Here is a 19,066-nt window from a genome sequence, read left to right as displayed (position 1 = left end):
TATTATACTACCAATTTTATTATGTAATCTGAATAGAGCGATCGATAAGGTCTTGGAGTTTCCTGTTATTGCTGTAATGTTACTTGAATTAAGGATTTCATCAATCAAACTTTCCATTCCATCTGATAAATTTATACTTACCTATTTACAAAAACAGGTCAAGTGCGACTCGGAAGGTTCCAAAAGATTAGATTATTAATTATTATTTTTTGTTATTTACATAGTAACGGTTTTCAGCTTTCCTTGTTTGCCGTATATCATGATTTTAGATTAATGGTAAGATTTGTATAGGTTTTGATTCCTCTGTAAAATTATTTTTCGTCGCGTATGGAATGCAATAAGATCTGTGTGATGACTATTAAACTCTGAAAATATTAGTATTAGTTTACTAGTCTTACGATTCATAATTCTGTCTACCCGGAAATAAATATAGACGTCATACCATCTCTATAGATATCAAACGGAGCTGGTATATACCGTCAGTATATTTGGACGTTTTAGATTCTCCACGTCCATCGATAAGTACCCTATTATCCACTTACCAATCGGGAGAGAGTGAACATAAATCATATTTCAGATCTCAGGCGTGTTAGGGGTATTTAGGATGAAGGGTGAGAAATAACTCAACTGATAGGGTTACCAACAGATAAAGTAGCACCAATTTAATAGTAACTTGTAACGGAGGGCACGGAGGGCATACAATTTTTGTTACAAAATCAGCTTGATACCTTTACAATTCTATATAAATAAATAATACTCACAAAAGAATTTTTTTTGACAGTTTAGCTATAGGCTGATAGATGTCAAATGTGACATATTAAATTGTCCTTACTTTAGATGTACATAGTCAAGGTCTGGTATCTGATAGTTATATAGATATAGATACAGGTATCACGTTTATATAGATATAGATACAGGTATATATATATATATATATATATATATATATATATATATATATATATATATATATATATATATATTTAAATATATATTATGTTATTAAATACATATTTATGAGTAGTAATAGTTAAAGCAAACGCAACATTATATTTACACAATTTAAATAAGTTGTTACATTTACAATCAAATATTATTTAAACGACATGGTAGATGTTGACGTTTCTATTAAACTTAATTATAGCAATATAAAGTGTCGCGCTAAAAAGAATCAGATCATTAAAACTGATATAATTTTCCTGAGATTAAGAAAAGTCCTTAAGATAGGGACTGTCTGACACATCTTACAATGTCATAAAATTAGCGATCCCATCTACCTGTCGGGCTTTTATCTTATTCAAGTTGGAAAATTCAATTAGATTTTATTTTATATTCGCTTCATTTTATATTGAATACCATGCAAAACTAAAATTTGCTGTAAACTAGGTTCAGGTTTTGCTTTTATTGAAATGTTGGGGTATATATACTATCCATCGGAATGCGTAATGTACGTGTAATATTTTATTGTGTTCAATCATAATTTCATTCTGTAAGTGAAATGCTGTAAGTGATTCATATTATGGGGGTAAGTGTATTAAAATCCCTTATTGTTATCCTTATATTATCGTTTGTTTGGTTTATTAATGACTCCGTCGCCATATTCGTGATTTCAGTTTACGTTCATTTAATTAGAAGTGGAGTAGGTATCAAAACACACGTGTGACACTTATTTCCAAAGAAATCTCTACCAACAGATACAAGAGAGAAAACAAGGAAGGAGACTCACTGCGCGTGAACTAAAACACAGATTATTATCTTCCAGCAAATTAAACTTTGAAAAAAAAATTTTTTATTCTGTATATTTTTCCTCGTATTTACCTTGGCAGCCCTATGGGCCCACCCTCGTCTACTCAACACGCATATGCATTCCCGCTCACGTCACCCTGCATGATCGACATGGGTTTTTTTTACAATTCCGCAGATCCTCACGCAGATTATGTTGTATCCGTCACTCACGATTGAAGAACGAATACGTATTTCAACCGTTTAATCACAGGGGTTTTTCAGTAATAAATGGCCGAGAAATGGAATTCTGTTTCGGATTAAAAATGCGTCGGTATTTTCTGTATCTCCAACCTATGTAAGTGAAAGCAACTTAGTACATTGTGAGAACGTTAGTTTAACAACTAGTTGTTTTATGGTATTTTTACGCAATTAAGCTACTGTTGTAGCCTTATTTATGGTTTTTTTTTATAACATTGGATCTCCAATTTAATCGAACATTTTAATAATATGACATTTCAAACCCACCAAAACACACAACACACATCCCTGACATCAAATACACTACAGACCACACAACCCAGACACTTATGAGTTCCAAAACTACAAACGTTTGAGGTCGGACAAACTAACTCAATATTACTGAACTTACCGTAACTAGTCGACTGTCGTAAACATGGTAAAATATATTGCTCTCTTCCTTACAATAATACACAACAACAATCTATAGCCGATCAGGTAAATAATAACTATCAAGATATTTACATCGCTTTCACTTGGTTCTGGTAGAAGAGGCACAAAGAAGGCTTGGCCGAATGTCATATAGGAAAACGTATGCTGCCAAAGATCTGATAATAAAATAAAGCCAAAGCATACGTGAAGGGGTGATGAAAATTGAAGAAAGTGGGTATAATAGGAAAAGCGCATAGACGTGAGAAATATTTCGAGATCTTACATCTGATTGACTGCTGAATAATGATAGCAAAAGCAGATTTAACATTTAGCTATGATATGACTCTATGACGCTAACTGTTTAAAGGAATAGGCTTGTTTTTCGTATAAGACATATTCGCATTCGAACAAACAACGAAATCAAAACAATTTAAAACCTTGACCAAAATATTTCCATGTCATACAGGAAACATTCAATTGTATGAGTATGTAAAGGTTCTAAACGTAAAATCTACACGGTTCTAAACGCCTTCCATTATGCTAGCAATACTAAAGGGACTTGGGGTTGCCAAATACCGTATTTTGTACTTACATATGCGTGAATGGGAAATACAGGAAATATATTGCTTAGTCAGCGTTACGCGTTTTGAATATAACAAGGGTCATATTTATGTCATTGATACAATAGGAATGTAAAAGTGTGTCGACGCAATCGCGTGGTGATAACGTAATACTATAAATTTATTTCGGTAGGAATAGTGTTCGAAGTCAATTCAATTGTATTTTTTATGTTATTTTCAGCACCAGTACATATTGTATTTAAGGGTATGTAAACGAAAATATGTAGGTAAGTAATAAAGACCTGATTCTACATCGCACCATAACATAGAATCTAAAAATACACATTATATTGATTTTGTAATATCACTCGTCATTTAGCTAACAGTAAGCAAACAAACCATTTAGTTACACGATTAGATAAAATATTATTATCAAATCCTTATACCTTTGCACTTAAATCTATAAATGGATATTAACATAAAGCCGAAACGAATGGCTGGCGTAGATCTTAAACGAAAATGTCAAGCGCAGTATTTCTTGTTATTGTCCACGTAATTATGTGGGTCAAGGAGCCATACATCTATAGTACCAAGCGTCGCCGTGTGGTCATCTCTCATTAATTTTTAGACTATGATTGCTTCGGTTCAAGGCCTTTTTTATATGAAAGGCGTTGTGTAATGATGAGCAAGTTGTCAGTCAGTCGGTTCACTTTTACGGCTAAACCGCTAGACCGATTTTGATATAATTTGGTACGCATATTGTTAAAGGCTCCCCATTAATATATAGGGTACTTCTTTTTTAATGAAAAAATCAACCCCCATATATAACGGAGTTGAAAGTTTGTGTTCGCTTTCGTAGAGAAACTCACACGGGCGAAGCCACGTGCAAAAGCTAGTTACAAATAAATACTTATTACGATCAGACGCGAACAAAATCATCCAATTTACGTTCCATCGTTACGCGCGCGCGCAACGCAGTTACATAACAGGCATAACGTCGAAGCGTGGGAGCGGAGTCGCGTGAATCAACTAATTATCTATTGTCTTTATAATTAGTTTCGAATTTTTGCCGCCTCTAGATATCTGAATCTCAAGTTTCGCATGTTCGCTGATGAGCTCTGTGATTCATAACAGGTACTATGAGAACTGAAATGACGTATTTGATGTTGCGTGATTTTAAGCAGATTTGCAGCAAAAATATGAAATAATTGCTATAAAGTCAAATAAGATAAATAAAGATTGAGTTAGTCCCAATTTTAAGGGATACTTGTTAATGGCTTAGTTGGAGGCTTCGCCCGCGTGAATTTCCCACGGGAACATTTATTTTTCCGCGATAAAGATTATAATCCTTCTCAATACCTTAAACTAAGATTGATTAAGCAGGTAAAGTAAAATAACTTTCCCTTTTATAATTTCGTAGTATTAGGACTAACTCAACGATAGCAATAACAAATTACATATATAGATAAAAATAAATATATCATTTTCACTTTTATTTTTATTTTGTTTTCTATTCATGGGCGAGACTTTAGCCCAACAAAAGTACAATCATTTAAAAAAAAAACTCAAATCGCTCTTGGGTTGTCAAAATAAATAAATATTAGGAACAAGTAATTTCAGATTTCCCACTGATATTTTTTAAGCACTAAGTAATTGTAATGAGTACCTTCCAAGTAAATGAGCTAGTACTTAGATTAACTATGTAATGAACTATCATTAACTAGATACCAGTGTTCTTAATTGCAGGGTTCTTAGAACAAATGTCTTAAGAGCAAAGCGCGATTAGCTTAACTCAAGTATCATTAATCATCATTGATCAACAGCCATTTAAACGTCTGCAAATACAACCGGAGACAACGGCTTTACGTACCTTCCGAAGCAATAGGGGTAGGTCAAGACAATTTTGGTCACCCATCTAATAAGCGACCATTGTGAGAGTGTTTTAACCGCCACTATGACAAGCCGAGCGCGCTAACCACTGCGCCATAGAGCTCCTCCTTATTTTATTAATTTAAGTATATTAAAATTAAAACTTACGTAAGTTGATCGCCAACGATGTAGAAAGGAAGTGCAGTAGAGGTTAAATTTATGAGTTTTTGAATAAGATTTTGCAATCGTATCTAGCTTCTTTTATTTTCTACTAGCTCGAGAGTCGGGCAACACCCGCGACTCTCGAAACATCCATTTTAATTGAGACAGACTCAAATTTTGAAATGTATATCAAATTCAAAGAATTTATCTGTGTCTATTGTACACCATTTGAAATTTGTTTTTGTAATTTTTTGCAATAAAGTATTCAATAAATAGATAGATAGATAAAAAGTTTTTTAATGTTCAAATCAGATGTAAAATAAGATTCAAGAGATGTAAAATTCAAACAAATGCCATTGAATCTTCAAGGCAAAACCACATTGTGAATCCATGAAACCGTAAAAACGTAACTCAAATTAATTATATTATTATGCCAATAAGGCAAACGTAATATTCATAAACGGTGATTATGATACCGCAGAGCCATTTTGTGAGTCTTGTAAATGTGGTGGGTAATTTTATTATCATTTTATGACATATCGCTCTCTCATCTGCAAGTTTTCCCGGGTTTTTTACTCAGCCGTTGAGCGTTGGTACCCAGATTCGCTTTCCTACTTTTTCGTGTCCAATTTACACGTCGGCGTCGTCGGCATCCCTAGTCGCCTATCCTGACGATATCAAGCCATCATTTCTCGGGATGGCCCCTTCTGCCAGGACTAGATTTATGATAAAACATTTTGTATTTAACGACAAATTGTAATAAGCATTTAGGCATTTTAATTGTTTAATTTAGCGTAGAAGATTCATCTTTCATTCCTGCTTTTTAGACTGATAGTATGTTTTATTGGAAACATCAATATTTTATTATGTGTTTTCACCGGTTTTAAACGTCAGAGACTAGGGTCCACTTAACCATTAACGGCCGTTCCAAAGTAAAGTGCTTTTGAAAAAATCTAACACAAGTTTTTTTTAATGTGTATATGTATACGATAAGTGAAACACAAAAAATGCATGCAGTATTAATAGTAACACTCTCAAAAAAATATTAAGTAATAAGTAAATACAATAAAAAAAACGTACGACATTTCTGAACAAGTTAGATAATTTCACCGGCATTACATCTAAAATATTCATAAGGCGTGATCTCTGTACGGATGGGAAATGTTGTGAGAGACTTAGAAAGCAATTTTGTGGCCGGCTCGTGACTTGGTTGGATGAAATTGGCATAGGGCAAGCGGTCACCCACTGCCCTTCGCCTTTAGACCCGGTATGCACCGTCAAATTGATTACTAGTCGTACTTCTTTGATGATTTTATGTGCATTGCCGTTTCTGAATTACACTTGTTTGCTTTAGATAACTTTGTTGCATAAAAAACAATCATAGACAACACCTCACATAAGTTAAAGATTAAAATGGTATGAGCTACTATAAGAAATCAGACATATTCTAAATCAAATTTCAGTTTTACAACTTGCGTCTGGCGGTACCTATATCTAGATTTTGAGTATTTGCCCGTAAAGTTTTATGCGACCAATTTGTGTGTACCCCGCGCGCTAGAACAGTACGCAGCGATGACATGACAACCCGACCTTAGTGTAGTCGGGGATCGCACAGTCATTTCTCTGACCCAAATAGACCCACCTGGCCCACGTATATGCTATTTACGGCAGTGCCAATACATGACTGATAATAACTATTTTACGACGATGTACTGTAAGATTTATTGAAGGTACTGGTTATAAAACTGACAGGGTTGGTGCGGGGCGTACGTTTCATTTCTCGTAATGTTACACCCTTGTGGATAGGTTTGGCAGCAGAATGAAATAAAATAGTATTTTTCAGTATGTACTACACTAATATTAACAGATTCAAATAAAATAGTCGAGGGCGTGATCGTAGACAAACTTTTATGACAACGACGACTTCAGTCGCACGAATTCAACCAATCTAATATATATATTTTATCTTTTGACTTTCTGACTTTTTTGTGTAGAAGCTTTTATTGTATTCCTTGTTACTGTGTACACATTGTGTATTAATGTTGCAAATATTGAGTTTTCTCGTAATTCTTATGAAAAACCCTCCGGAACGATCGGTCTACTTTCCCGTTTGGTCCATTTTGAATATTTAATCTATTTTAAATTGTACGTAGTTACTACAAACATGATCGATACTAATTAGATATCTATTAAGTTTCTAAATATATTTTTTAATTTATTTGTCATATTCTTTAACATTTAAATTTTGGGGCTCATACATTGATCGAAACTCTTCTTGAATCTTCACAAAGCGAAATCACAATGACAATTTCATTACCACCTAATAATTCATAAATTAACGTTATTGAAAACAATGAGCCATGATTGCAATGTGCCATGCTTACGATATGCGCTTACGCAACATAAATTATATCATCATACATGCACTAGTCCCATTTCCATCTGGTTCCGTTCCGTGCCATGATTTAGACCGCTGCAAAACACTGCAATCAATTTATTAATGTGCGCATTCAATCATTATTATTTATGTGTACATTATCATTTAAATCATTTGCGTGCCGTGTTTGTTATTAGAACCGTGCGTGAAATTGTATTTTTATAATTTGATAAAGATATTAAAATGTTGTAAGATTTATTAATTACTCGACGGTCCGATCTGACTTCGATCTGGTAAAAACATATAAAACTTTCCTCAGGAATCACATAATATAGCAGTTTTCATCAAGAAAGCTGCATAAAAATCCGTAATTGATGTGTTTATAGCGAACAGACAGATAGGTAGACGCGGTAGAGTACGTTTTGAAATATATAAGGATAGTATGTATATAATATTATAAATACAAAAGTATGTGTGCTTTGTACCTCTTCACACACTCTCTCTCTACTCAACCAATCTTCTTGAAATTATGCATATATGTAGTTTAAATTAAGGAGAGAAGGACATAGTGACTGTTTAATCGCCAATATTAAAATTGAATATTTATGTCACACGATAGCGCGTTCTAAAACTAAATATCGCCATCTAGTGACATAAATTCAGCTTAAATATTGGCGTTTAAACATTCCGCCCACCATGGACAGAATGTCCATAATTAAAATAACTCAAAATTATGATACCACCCACCATGAAATGAGTATGGATAAACAAAGTGGACTGTAATCTAATCACAATCACATGGTGAGTGAAAATTATTACAACTTACTTAAAAAAGATAACAACATCAAATGCTATAACTAAATAATGACTTTTTAATAAGTCATTTTACTCACTGAAACATAAACAAAACATAACAATGAACACTAATTCACAACTAAATAATAAAAAAAAACCTCTTATTCTGTGACAGGAAGAACACAAAGCTTACTAACTGCCCTTTTTATAACAGAATCCTTACATTTAATATTTACTACACGTGTAATACCGTCCATTCCCGGAAATTTCTGCACAATCAAGCCAAATAACCATTTTCCCGGTGGCAAACCGTCTTCTTTGACAAGAACTATATCACCTATATTAGGTTCTGGCTTTTGATAAGCCCAACGATACCTATTCAGAAATTGTATTAAATATTCCTGGGACCATCTTCTCCAAAAGTCTTGCACCATACGTTGTGTGAATTGCCATCTTTTAAGACTACTAATATTCGATTGTTCATAATTCACATCAGGCACAAGTAACAACGGTTCTCCAACCAAGAAATGACCAGGAGTAAGAGGAAACGGATCATGAGGATTGGTACTTAATTGCGAAATTGGTCTTGAATTGAGACACGCTTCAATCTGAGTGAGGACTGTGCTCAACTCTTCATAAGTAAGAGTAGACTGTCCGATCACTCTTTTTAAATGATATTTAGTAGATTTTATCCCTGCTTCCCACAACCCTCCAAAATTAGGAGCCCGTGGGGGAATCAGATGAAATTTTGTATTATCATTTGCTAAAGCCTCACCTACTTCATTTATAAAATTAGACTTCTCGCTTAAAAACAACACCTGTAATTCTTTAGCAGCACCTATGAAATTCGTGCCATTATCGCTATATAAATCAGCACAATAGCCACGTCTAGCAACAAAACGTCTGAAAGCTGCTAAAAATCCGCTACTTGTCATATCACTTACTGCTTCTAGGTGCACTGCGCGTGTAGCCATACATACAAACAAACACACGTAACCCTTATACGACTTATTTCCTCTTCCCTTGGACACACGAATATTTATAGGACCAGCATAATCTACACCAGTTCTATAAAAAGGTCTACACATCTCCACTCTTGCATTTGGCAACTGCCCCATAAGTTGATCTCGTGTGCTCGCTGCATAACGTATACACGTGACACATTTTCTAATAAATGCCTTGACATTATTTTTTGCATTTAATATCCAATATCGAGACCTTAGATAATTAAGAGTGAGCTGCGGTCCACCATGCATCGTTTTTTCATGAGCATCCGCAATAATCAAAGAAGAGAAATGGGATTTATCAGGTAAAATAATTGGATGCTTAGCAGATACATTTAATTGAGCTCTTTCTAAGCGTCCACCAACTCTTAAAATTCCAGTGTCATCTAGAAACGGGTTCAAAACAGTAAGTTTACTTTTTTTATTTACAAATCCTATTTTTCTCAAATCCTTTAATTCTGTCTTGAAACCTTCACCTTGCACTATTTTTATGCATATATTTAATGACTCTCTCAATTCGTCACTTGTTAACCATTTTTCAGTAACACTTCTTATTTTACGAAATCGTCTACAGTAACTTATTACTCTGACTAACCTTCTTAAAGACGAAAACTTGTTAATAATCTTACTTTCAACTTTATTAATTTCTTCTCCTATATTAACTTCAACATGACAGACCTTTTTTTCTATATCTGTATCAAATGTTTCATCTACATTTTTACTAATAACACGCTTTTCTTTCAGCCAACATGGACCAGTAAACCACATCGTAGCATTCTTCATTTCTGAAGGTTTAACGCCGCGTGATGCAATATCAGCGGGATTCTCAAGAGATTTTACATGAATCCATTGCTTTCTATCCATAGTTGATAAAATTTCAGAAACACGGTTTGCAATAAATGTTTTCCATTTACCGGGATAAGAACCTAACCATGCTAGAACCACAGTAGAATCCGTGTATGCATAAATATTTTCCTTGCGTATATCCAAAACTGTCGAAACTTCTTGCAATAGTCTAGACAGCAGAACAGCTCCACATAATTCTAACCGAGGAATACAAACCTGTTTGATTGGAGCAACCTTGGTTTTGGATGTTATTAAATGAACTGCTACATTGCCTTCTTTATCGACTGCACGCATATAAACTACAGCTGCATAAGCTTCATTTGAAGCATCACAAAACCCATGAAGCTCTCGTTGTTTATCACTACGATAAGTATTCATCCATCTGGGTATTGTAACATCTTGCAGCAATAAAAGTTCGTTACGATATGAAATCCATTCTTTTAATAGATTTTCAGGCAATAAATCATCCCAACCAATCCCTGATATCCATAATTTTTGTATGAATATTTTAGTAACAATAATTGCAGGTGCCAACCAACCCAATGGATCAAATAGCTTAGCAATCTCTGATATAACCTTGCGTTTAGTGATAGATACGTCAGAAAATGGAATCTTTACAGAATATTCGAAATTATCAGATTCTTGATTCCATCTGAGACCTAATATTTTGATAACAGCATCAACTTTTAAATTGATCTTTTCATTTAATTGCTTTTCATTTATAGTTTCCATCAATTTTTTACTGTTACTCGTCCATTTTTGGAGCTCAAACCCAGCCCTGCATAACAATTCTTTAATTTCTTTATATAACTTTTCTCCTTCTTCTATATTTTCGCAACCAGACAACAAGTCATCCATATAAAAATCATCCAACACCTTTTGATAAGTGTTCGGAAAATGTTCTGCTTCATCCTTAGCAGCTTGTTGTAAAGCTCGCACAGCTAAATAAGGAGCTGATGCAGTTCCAAACGTAACCCTTAAATTGCGTAAATGTTTCACATTATCTTCCGGATTTTCACGCCAAACAATGCACTGAAAATTTGCATCTTTTTCAGTAACTTTGATCTGTCTGTACATTTTTACAATATCAGAGCAAAGACAAATTGGATGCATACGCCAACGCATAATAATATGACGTAAGTCCGGTTGTAATTTTGGACCTATCATCAACTCACTATTCAGAGACACTCCATTTTTTCCAGGGCACGAAGCATCAAAAACAACTCTTACTTTTGTTGTTGTCTTATCTTCTCTCACCACCGCATGATGAGGCAAATACACAAATGTTGGTTTTATATCAATATCAGGAATTATCTCCATGTGACCTAACTCAACATATTCATTAATTACATTTGTATATTGTTTTTTCAATTCAAGATTTCTTGATAATCTTTTTTCAATATATTCAAATCTTTTTAAAGCAATAGCCAATGTATTACCATATTGACATTGCGGATCTTCACTCCGAAAAGGGAGCTTGACGACATATCTTCCTTCAGAATCTCTTGTTGTCGTGCTTATGAATATCTTTTCACACTTCTGTTCTTCATCTGACCATTTTCTTTCTTCACTCAATGTTGGTTCTTCTTCCAGTTCCCAAAATTTTTGCAATAGACTATTTTCTCCTACTGCATGCATGCATCGAACAGTAGTATGAAAACTTTTAGTATTTCCATAACCCGTTGTTGACACCTTTCCAGATAAAATCCATCCCAATTTAGTATTTTGGGCTACTGGCATCTCTGGGCCACTCCTAATAAAGCCTTCTTCTATAATTTGACAGTATACTTCTGCTCCTAAAAGTATATCAACTTTATTAGGTGTGTTGAAAGTTGGGTCTGCCAATTTTAACACTGGCATGTTTGACCACCCCTGCACTGCAATTTCCTTGTCAGGCAGCAATGTGGTGATACTTTTCAGTACATGGGCCTTAACTTGCATCACAAAACTAGGGTTTATCAGTGATTGAATTTTAAAATAGACGACATATTTTGACGTCACCATAGAATCTTGGTCACCTCCTAAACCCGACACGTAACTCTTGCATTGCTTCTTCGACAAACCAAGTAGCTGTACAGCTGCCTCAGTTATGAACGAAGATTGAGAACCTTGGTCTAAAAGAGACCGTAAAGTTACGCATATGCCTGATTGTGATATAGCTCTTACCAAAGCCGTCGCTAGTAAAACGTGACTTTGGGCATTAATATGACAAGAAATAATATTTTTACACGGTTCATCTGGTTTTTCTTTTTCTTTATTTAATTCTGAAGAATTTCCTTCACTTGGTACCTGACATACATTACTCGCTGTTGACGGTGTATTCCTAATGTGAAGCAACGAGTGATGTTTTCGATGGCAAATTCTACACTTAGATGGTGCGCGACATGTATACACAGTGTGATTTTGTCCAAAACAGTTGAAACATAATTTCTGAGATTGAACGAAATTACGGCGTGCATCTGTATCTTCCTTGCTAAATTTCTTACAATTCAACAACTTATGATTCTCGGTGCAGAACGGGCACTCAACCGATTCAGTTACATGTAAAACCCTAGCCTTTACAATGTTTTTGGAAGATTTATTATCTAAAAACTCCAACGATCTAAATCTTTGTTGCAAAAAATCTGCAAACTGTTTGTAGGTTGGTAAATCATCCTGAGACTCACTGACTTTAGTCTCCCACATTTTACGCGACTCATTATATAGTGCTTCAAAATATGTAAAGTTTTTTTGGCTTAACTTTTTGATCATTACACGGTTGTCACAATTCTGAAGTTTATATTTCTGTTGGACCTCACGTGTATTTTTGACAATCAGCCGATTGTTCATGGTCCTTTGAGCCGAATGGCTTGATGGTTTGTGCAATAAGGCTTTCTCGTTCGCACCCATGGGCAGTAGTTTGCTGTCAAGGGCGGACACTGTGCGTCCACTTGGCCGCAACTGCTGGTAGCGGTATCCAGAAACAAACTTTCAAGTACATAGAGCGCGCCAAGAAGATAGTACTGGTAGCATTAAAAACTATTTGCGCACTCTACAAGCAGTGGATCTGTGATACCTGCTGTCAACGAGCGAGGGAGACCTAGGATACACCTATTTCGCGTGTGTGAGTGAGTGAAATGCTGGACATTTGTGAGTACTTTTATTTAATTTGAACCAGTGGTAGTAAAAATCAACCTCAAAAGCAAGAAGAAATTAAGTTTGGAAATTATTTGGACTTTACTGTGGTTTACTGTACGGACTTAGAATAGTTTTAAGAAAAGAGAACCGACGGGGAATCCATGCCCAATTTCCTTCCGGTTTCATTGCGACAAGGTTCTAAACACTTGTAAATTTATTCACGTTCGATCTTTAACTTAGAAAAATTTCACTTTTCGGATAAATCTTCAACTTGTATTTATTCTTTACTTAATTTAAATATCATGGATTCTTTGATTAAGGTCCAAATAAATACTAATAAAATTATTAATAAAGCTTACACTAACTTCAAAAAGTCTCCTAAAGAGCGTTTAACCGCTGGTTATTTAGAAACGAGACTTGCAGCTTTGGAGACACAATGGTGTATGTTTTCCGAAAATCATAATAATCTTATTAGTAAGTTTAATATTGAAGATTTAGGTAAATATATCGAATGTGATATTTATGAAGTTACTGAAGAATTGTATTTTGAATACAAAGCCGAACTTAAAGATAAATTAAGTCAAATTCAACCTGTCGTGCCTACTTTTTCTGAGTCTCACTATAGTAATTGTAAATCTAAAGATCAATTTCAAAGTAGTGTCAAGTTACCTAGGATAACTATACCCACATTTTCCGGTAGCTATACCGAATGGACAAGTTTTAGGGATTTATTCATGTCTCTTGTGCACACCAACCAGTCACTAGATAATGTCCAAAAATTATACTATCTAAAATGTCATTTGTCGGGCGAAGCTGAACAACTCCTACGACATTTTCCTATCACGAGCGGTAATTATGACGTTTGCTGGAATCTTTTAGATGATAGAGACAACAATAAACGATTCATTGCAAACTCAGTTTTAAATAGATTTATTAATCAAGGAAATGTATCCACTGAGTCTGCAAGTGATTTAAAGAAGTTGTTAGATACCAGCAACGAATGTATCAACGCTCTGATAAATTTAGGTTTTCAGACGGACACATGGGACATGATCGTTATTTATATTTTGTGCACAAAGCTTGATATTGAGACTCGTAAGATGTGGGAAACGAAATTAAGTGAAACACAGGATAGTTTGCCTACTTATAAGCAGTTTGCAGTATTTCTGCAACAACGTTTCAGGTCTTTAGAGTTTTTAGATGACAAAGTTCCAAAAAATATTGCTTCCTCAAAGGTTCTTCATGCTACTGAATCGATTTTATGTCCGTTTTGTTCAAGTAATCACAAATTGTTTCACTGTAAACAATTTGCTAAACAGGAACCACACTCACGTCGAAATTTTGTAAAATTAAAAAAAATATGTTTCAATTGTTTTGGATCGAATCATTCGGTGTATTCATGTCGCGCACCATCAAGGTGCAGAATCTGCCGTCGGAAGCATCACTCGCTTCTTCATGTTCATGTTATTAATACACAAGCGAGTAATGTTCCTAAAGTCCACACTGAAAATTCTTTAAACATAGATATTGTCAAACAAAACAAACCGTGTAAAAATGTTACACACCATGTTAGCTCTCAAAGCCATGTTTTGCTTGCAACGGCTTTGGTGAACGCTAAGTCAAAAGCAGGTACATGTAAAACTCTTCGGTCTATAGTAGACCCGGGATCGCAAACTTCGTTTATTACGGAGTCAGCAGCTCAGCTTCTTGGGCTACCGAAGGAGCAAAGCAAGAGTCGTGTGTCCGGTTTAGGAGGAGATCGGGATTCCGAAGTGACGTCAGGTTATGTCGTCAATTTACAAATACAATCTCTCGTAGACCCTAGATTCAACATGCAAGTTAAGGCTCATATCATAAAAACTATTACCACATTGCTGCCTGAAAACAAAATAGCAGTGCAGAAGTGGTCAAATTTATCGGGTATTAGGTTAGCGGATCCAAAATTCAACACTCCTAATAAGATTGACTTGCTTCTAGGAGCAGAAGTCTATGGTCAAATTATTGATGACGGTCTTATTAGAAGTGGTCCAGATATGCCTGTGGCTCAAAATTCTACGATACAATACGATTAAACAGTGACTTTCCAGGAAAATATGCTTTTCTTCCTGTTTCTATGGGAAATTTAGGCGGGCGAAGCAAAAGCTTTCTGTCAAATTAGATATCTCTTTCTAAATTTAAAAACAACGTTACATAACTTTTTCACAGCATTTTGTGAAATCATATATTTTTTACTCAAAATTTAATACGAATTTCTTAATTTTTAATTTTCAATTACATCGATTATCACAATGTTTACATATTCATCACGATTAAATATAAATATATTAGGACAAATCACACAGATTGAGCTAGCCCCAAAGTAAGTTCGAGACTTGTGTTATGGGATGCTGACTCAACGATACTATATTTTATAACAAATACATATATAGATAAACATCCAAGACCCGGGCCAATCAGAAAAAGATCATTTTCCATCATGACCCGACCGGGGATCGAACCCGGGACCTCTCGGTTCAGTGGCAAGAACCTTACCACTGCGCCACCGAGGTCGTCAAAGATTAGAGGATTTATGTTTACATCTTTGTCTATCAAAAGAACTTAGCAAAACTCAATGTTGTTAAACTATGAAGCTAAAAATTAGTGAATACACTTCATAAAATTAATGTTGATATGTAAGATGATTTAATTATTGCAATGTCACCATGCTTACTATTTTTGAACATCATAAACAAATTATACAAAAACCAAAGACAATTGAAAGACCTAATTCAAGATCCAATCATTTCAGAACCAATAACAAAATTAGATTTCGTGCAATTTCAATCGCCTCGCTGAGCAAATCTTGGAACAATAACTAAGTTATTAATCAATTTACGAATCTGGCAAAGGTTTTAAATGTGGAAGATATTGCCTTACTAGAGATATAGATATTTAAATATCTAGAAGTGTAATCTATTGTACCACTCTTCAGATTCATTAAAAAAACGTATAAATAAATAAAATTATACGTATATTTTATTTTTAATTAATTAATTATTTTTATAATTAAACAAATTAATTGTATACAAGATAAAAAATAATATGAATAGCTAACCAAATATTTTTTGCCATATCAGTAACTAAATTCTGACTGAATAAAAATTTGAAACCAAAATAAAAATCACAATATTCAGAATAAAATAATGAAAATTGTTTGATGAGATTTTCTTCACAATCTGTTTCCATCAAAACCACACGGCCACTGGAACATAGCAATCGTCGTACAACACTCCATCTGTGTAGTCGTAACTCTACAGCAGGCAACTGGTTCAATCGTTTTGGGAAGTTTCCAAGTTCGTCGATAATTACAGCGGGGTTGTTATTGGAAGTGGAATGAGTTGAATTGGAACAGCATTCGTGTACTCGTTATATATTGTAATGGCGTTATTTTTTTTAAGTTTAAAATAGTCACCTTCTTTCTACGAAACCTTTTTTTTTTCATTAACAAAATCAGGAAAGGAACAAATATGTATTGATATAATAGCCGATTGGAATTCTTGTAAGATTTATTTTATATTAATAAATATCGACGAGAAATATCGACGTGGGGAGATAATTTATTTTAGTACACACAACATTATAGAAAAACATAAGGATTATTAATAGCAAGGATAAATTATCGCTAACGTTTTTAAGAATACTTTTAGAATATATTACGGACTAGGTCTAGGTGATGTGTTTAATGATATGACTCAACATGAGAAGAATCTATTCAAAATAATTATTAAAGTTGTTTGTGAAGCAGCTAAAACATCACTGTTGTTACAAAATAAATAAGTATGTTGGTATACACCATTCTGAACATGCAGATCATCATCCTAATTAAAACAAATGAAGTCTTAACTGAGGACAAATTTAAAAATACATTACCATCATGCGTAACTATTACAAATAGAATACAGTTTATTTTCTTCATTAATTTTCAGAATAATGATGAACAATCCATAGTGACATTGATTGCAATGAAATCCTACAATGATATTTTGTTTTTTACTAACGCACACAATTATTTTTTCACGTAAATCAAACAAACTATATATTACAAAAGAAATTCACTTTCATAGTAACAAAAACAAAATCCAGTTTGTGTAACTATAACTGGCAGATTCAGTTAAACGTTTACGCCAACTAGTTCCGATAATAGCTAGAAATATGTATCACTAATGATGGAAAAGTTGAGTAATGTTAACAGAAAGAACAAACTATACTAGAATATTAATAATAACAACTAAACAATTCATGCAAAATCAAAATCAAATCATTTACATATACACCTATTCATTTGCGAGTTATGACCAAATCGATCACTTAAGATAGAAGGTATTCTGTACAGATTATTGCCCGGGCACAAATTATAAAGAACATGGAGTTGACACATATTATAAAGTCATTGTGAGCAAAGCAATCTTATGAATACAAGAGATTCTTGTTTTAAACCTAACGTTTCTGTATTTCATCATTAGCTAGGATCATCGCAAAATATATTATCTACGCGATCCTCAGTTATACTCTTAGCCTCAACATTTCCTTAATATAAATTAATCCATAATTTATCGATTTTAGATATATTAATATCCTGTTAATATATCTAAGACAAGAAAGAATAACTCTATACTAATTATAATTTGTCCACGGAATCAAATCGGATTACCGTAGGAGCTGGGCACCAATCACAAGGAATCAATGCTAAACTGCTTATCCTACGTCTGAGACCTCTCTGTCGTGTAGCTCAGGGATTGTTCCTTGGTCGTCTCACCAAAGCCAGTCACATTCAATTACATTTGCGAATACAATGGCAGATCATGGATATAACTGTAGCCACATAGACTAACTTTGTCACACTAGCTGGAGTTACCTCAAAATGAACTATTAAATCAAAACTTAGCTTCGCTTTATATGCAAAATTGTTCGCAATATGATTACAAATAAACAGAGTATGGTTGTGTACTTCAATTCGAATATTGTAGGAAGCATTGCGAAATTTGATTAAAATCTGTGCAAATTTGAAATTCACTCAGATTTATTTACCATAATTTGCAAAATGATGAATATTTATACTATGGTGAATAGAACTAAATCATAAGAGATGTTGAAAAAAATTGGTTACAGACAAATCTCAAAACTGAAATAACAAAACAAATTCAAATACCTTAGATTTAGTATAATATGAAAATAAATACACGACCAATACTGAATACGTTCTAAACTGTGTCGTATTGTATAGATACTCTTCTACAAACAATAACAATTAAACAAGAAAGGCTGTTAAACCTTCCTAAAAACCTACTTATCTATGTCAACAATAGTTTAGTAGGTTACGTACACAATAAAGGTATAGACTTACCATACAGCCTACGCGTTAAATTGGATACAATATCGATATTAACAAGAGTTGAGATTCAAAAAGGTTCGGCGACCTTAAGAATTTAAATTATGAATGGAGCGATGTTTCCTGTACAGTTATTTTGTAACGTATGGTATAGTTTGTATGTAATGTTTGAATGTACAGAAGGCATTAGATACTGGACGTCCCAATAGACCAGATAAAAATGGTTTCAATCTAGCGCGTTCTTACAACTGTGTAATTTTTGTAGTGAAAACTTCTTTAGCGGTGTTGTACACTTTTTGTGATGGGTAAAAAATGTTGACTCGCGTCAGGACACGGGACCTGATCGAAAATTCTTAAGACGTCAAAAATGCACAACGTTAATATTCAAGTTTTCACTTCTGCCGGCACTCCCGGAGTGCAACCCGTTTTTTTTTCACTATTAGTTGTTTTACGAGTACATTGCAAAGTATTTAATTTCTAGAGAATCCAAATGGCTGAAATTTATTTTTCTTATTTTGACATAAGTATAACATTAGTTTATTTTTTAATTTCCAAATGAACGGATGCAGATAAT

The 19,066-nt window shown here is 34.0% G+C and overlaps 2 protein-coding genes across 10 annotated transcripts in view; both read right to left on the bottom strand.

Moving 5' to 3' along the window:
• The window catches only part of Pgant9 (Polypeptide N-Acetylgalactosaminyltransferase 9), a 183,416-nt gene that overhangs the window by 63,135 nt on the left and 101,215 nt on the right, over positions 1-19,066 (bottom strand). The gene's annotated exons all lie outside the window — the stretch shown is intronic.
• Positions 8,031-11,399, bottom strand: LOC128675039 (uncharacterized). Its single transcript, XM_053754117.1, has one exon. It carries the CDS (start codon positions 11,325-11,327, stop codon positions 8,319-8,321), a length of 3,009 nt encoding a protein of 1,002 aa, XP_053610092.1. The 5' UTR covers positions 11,328-11,399; the 3' UTR covers positions 8,031-8,318.

This window comes from Plodia interpunctella, chromosome 13 (genome assembly GCF_027563975.2).
Source record: "Plodia interpunctella isolate USDA-ARS_2022_Savannah chromosome 13, ilPloInte3.2, whole genome shotgun sequence".
NCBI classification, from domain to species: domain Eukaryota; kingdom Metazoa; phylum Arthropoda; class Insecta; order Lepidoptera; family Pyralidae; genus Plodia; species Plodia interpunctella.
Note: the sequence above shows the minus strand (reverse complement) of the source record. Positions and strands in the feature narration are given on the sequence as shown.